We start from the raw sequence: 1,857 nt of genomic DNA, 5'->3' as shown, positions 1-1,857 counted from the left end.
AACGATTAAAAGTGTGACTTCTTGCTGCCATTGTTGTGTTCTGTGATTATTGAAGCGTTTCTACCACACTGTACGAAGTTTAATATACATTAAAGTAAATCACAGACTTTGAGTGTGTCTCAGTGTCATCATTGCACATACCAATAAAGTGTACTAATGCTCACAAGATGCATTTACCCAAATGCCAATAATGAAACACATATAAACTGACGGATGTAGTGCTGTCCTCTAAATATTCCAGTCCGGCACCCAAGGTCTCGCTTAATACTCTGGATAGATATTTAGTTAGGAAATGATGGGTTGTTCTGTATAACTCTGCCGCTTGCTACTTGTATAACGATTAAAAGTGTGACTTCTTGCTGCCATTGTTGTGTTCTGTGATTATTGAAGCGTTTCTACCACACTACAAATTTTAATTTACATTAAAGTAAATCACAGAGTTTGAGTGTGTCTCGGTGTCATCATTGCACATACCAATAAAGTGTACTAATGCTCACAAGATGCATTTACCCAAATGCCAATAATGAAACACATATAAACTGACGGTACTGGTCACTTTATTATTATACAGTGAAAGACAACTACGAAACACATGTGTGTACAGGCACAGAGCGGTTCAAATGACAGCCGATTGTCTTCTGTACATAAGCATATATGCTAGCCCAGTGTGTAGGGGTCCTGCTTCGTACGTCGCCGTGACATCCTCCCAGGAGCACGCTCTCACGAGAGTGTCGTCTGCATGATACCAAGTGTCATCATCTCCCCTCACATAAGCTGTATAATGCCCACAGTGGTGCGTACCAATGTGGGCTACAACTGCGTACAGCTCATAGACCGTCCGATGCACTTCTGGGTCTTTCATCATGTATTTCAGATCCAGATTCTCCGGGAATGCAACGCGCTTTGCAAGCTTTACTATGTTAGCCGTATTCTTGCCGATGTTGTGAACATGTTGGATCGCCACACACACGGCCGGGGGTAATGACACCACGTTGCCCGTGATTTCAACCTGAGTTGACGTCTGACATTGTCCACAGTAGTAGTCACATCTTGTCAACGTGTTCTCAGAGTATCCTTCAATATATCTTTGGAGCTCGTTGGGGAGATTATCTTCAATAAACACGGGTACGGTGTTGGACTTATTGCGTCTGGTCTGGACATTGTTGCACCCCAGGCAACGCACACAGTCCTCACTCTTGATGTCCCACAGTGCGCCGATCCTTTTAGCGTGCTCACATCCGCGTGCTAGAGCTTCGAGGATGCACCTGAACACGGCGTCCGAGTCCTCCTGAGCGTAGAAGGACACTCCGCCGTAAGCTCTCATCGAGTCCACAAGGGAGCTCGGGTTGCACGGCGAATGCGCATCTTCGCTCATCTCGTAGACGAGACGCTTAAGGCTCGAGGGTACCGATTCCCGAGGGCTGTGCTCGTCGTCAACTCGCCTGATGAGATCCCGCAGCTCGGGTGTCTTGTACAGACACTGGACAACGCTGTTGATGCTGCAATATGCTCCGGGATTAATCAGGCCACGCATACTTGACTGTGGACAGTGAGATCTGGCTGAGAGAAGTGTAGCCAGCAGGCTGGGTCTATACGAGTTTGTAAGGACTCTTGCTAGTTTTACACACGTACCACCTGTACAGCGTGTGATGTGGACTTGCGACACACAGGTCTGAGCTTTTAGTAGTGTGTCACGCTGAAACTCGACATGCTCTGGAACAGCGCTTCAAGTGATTCCACAGTGCCCTTAGGCCCCAGTAGAACTGTTAGGATCTTCACGCTGTAATATTCAACAGTGAACTCTGGAGAAGGTCCATCTTGCCTACACTTTGTGAACATTATGACAGGGGCCCACTT

The 1,857-nt window shown here is 46.7% G+C and overlaps 1 protein-coding gene across 1 annotated transcript; it reads right to left on the bottom strand.

Annotated features, from left to right (window-relative positions):
* Positions 1–616: 616 nt before the first annotated feature.
* On the bottom strand, positions 617–1,534 carry LOC116063091 (ubl carboxyl-terminal hydrolase 18-like). The gene has a single exon (XM_031317963.1). It carries the CDS (start codon positions 1,532–1,534, stop codon positions 617–619), a length of 918 nt encoding a protein of 305 aa, XP_031173823.1.
* Between the last annotated feature and the right edge of the window lie 323 nt (positions 1,535–1,857).

This window comes from Sander lucioperca, chromosome 18 (assembly GCF_008315115.2).
Source record: "Sander lucioperca isolate FBNREF2018 chromosome 18, SLUC_FBN_1.2, whole genome shotgun sequence".
Lineage (NCBI taxonomy): Eukaryota > Metazoa > Chordata > Actinopteri > Perciformes > Percidae > Sander > Sander lucioperca.
This window is presented reverse-complemented; position numbering and strand designations above follow the sequence as displayed.

Bases quoted from the DNA above. Each gene is read 5' to 3' on its own strand.
- LOC116063091 (XM_031317963.1), bottom strand. From the start codon at position 1,534: ATGCGTGGCCTGATTAATCCCGGAGCATATTGCAGCATCAACAGCGTT.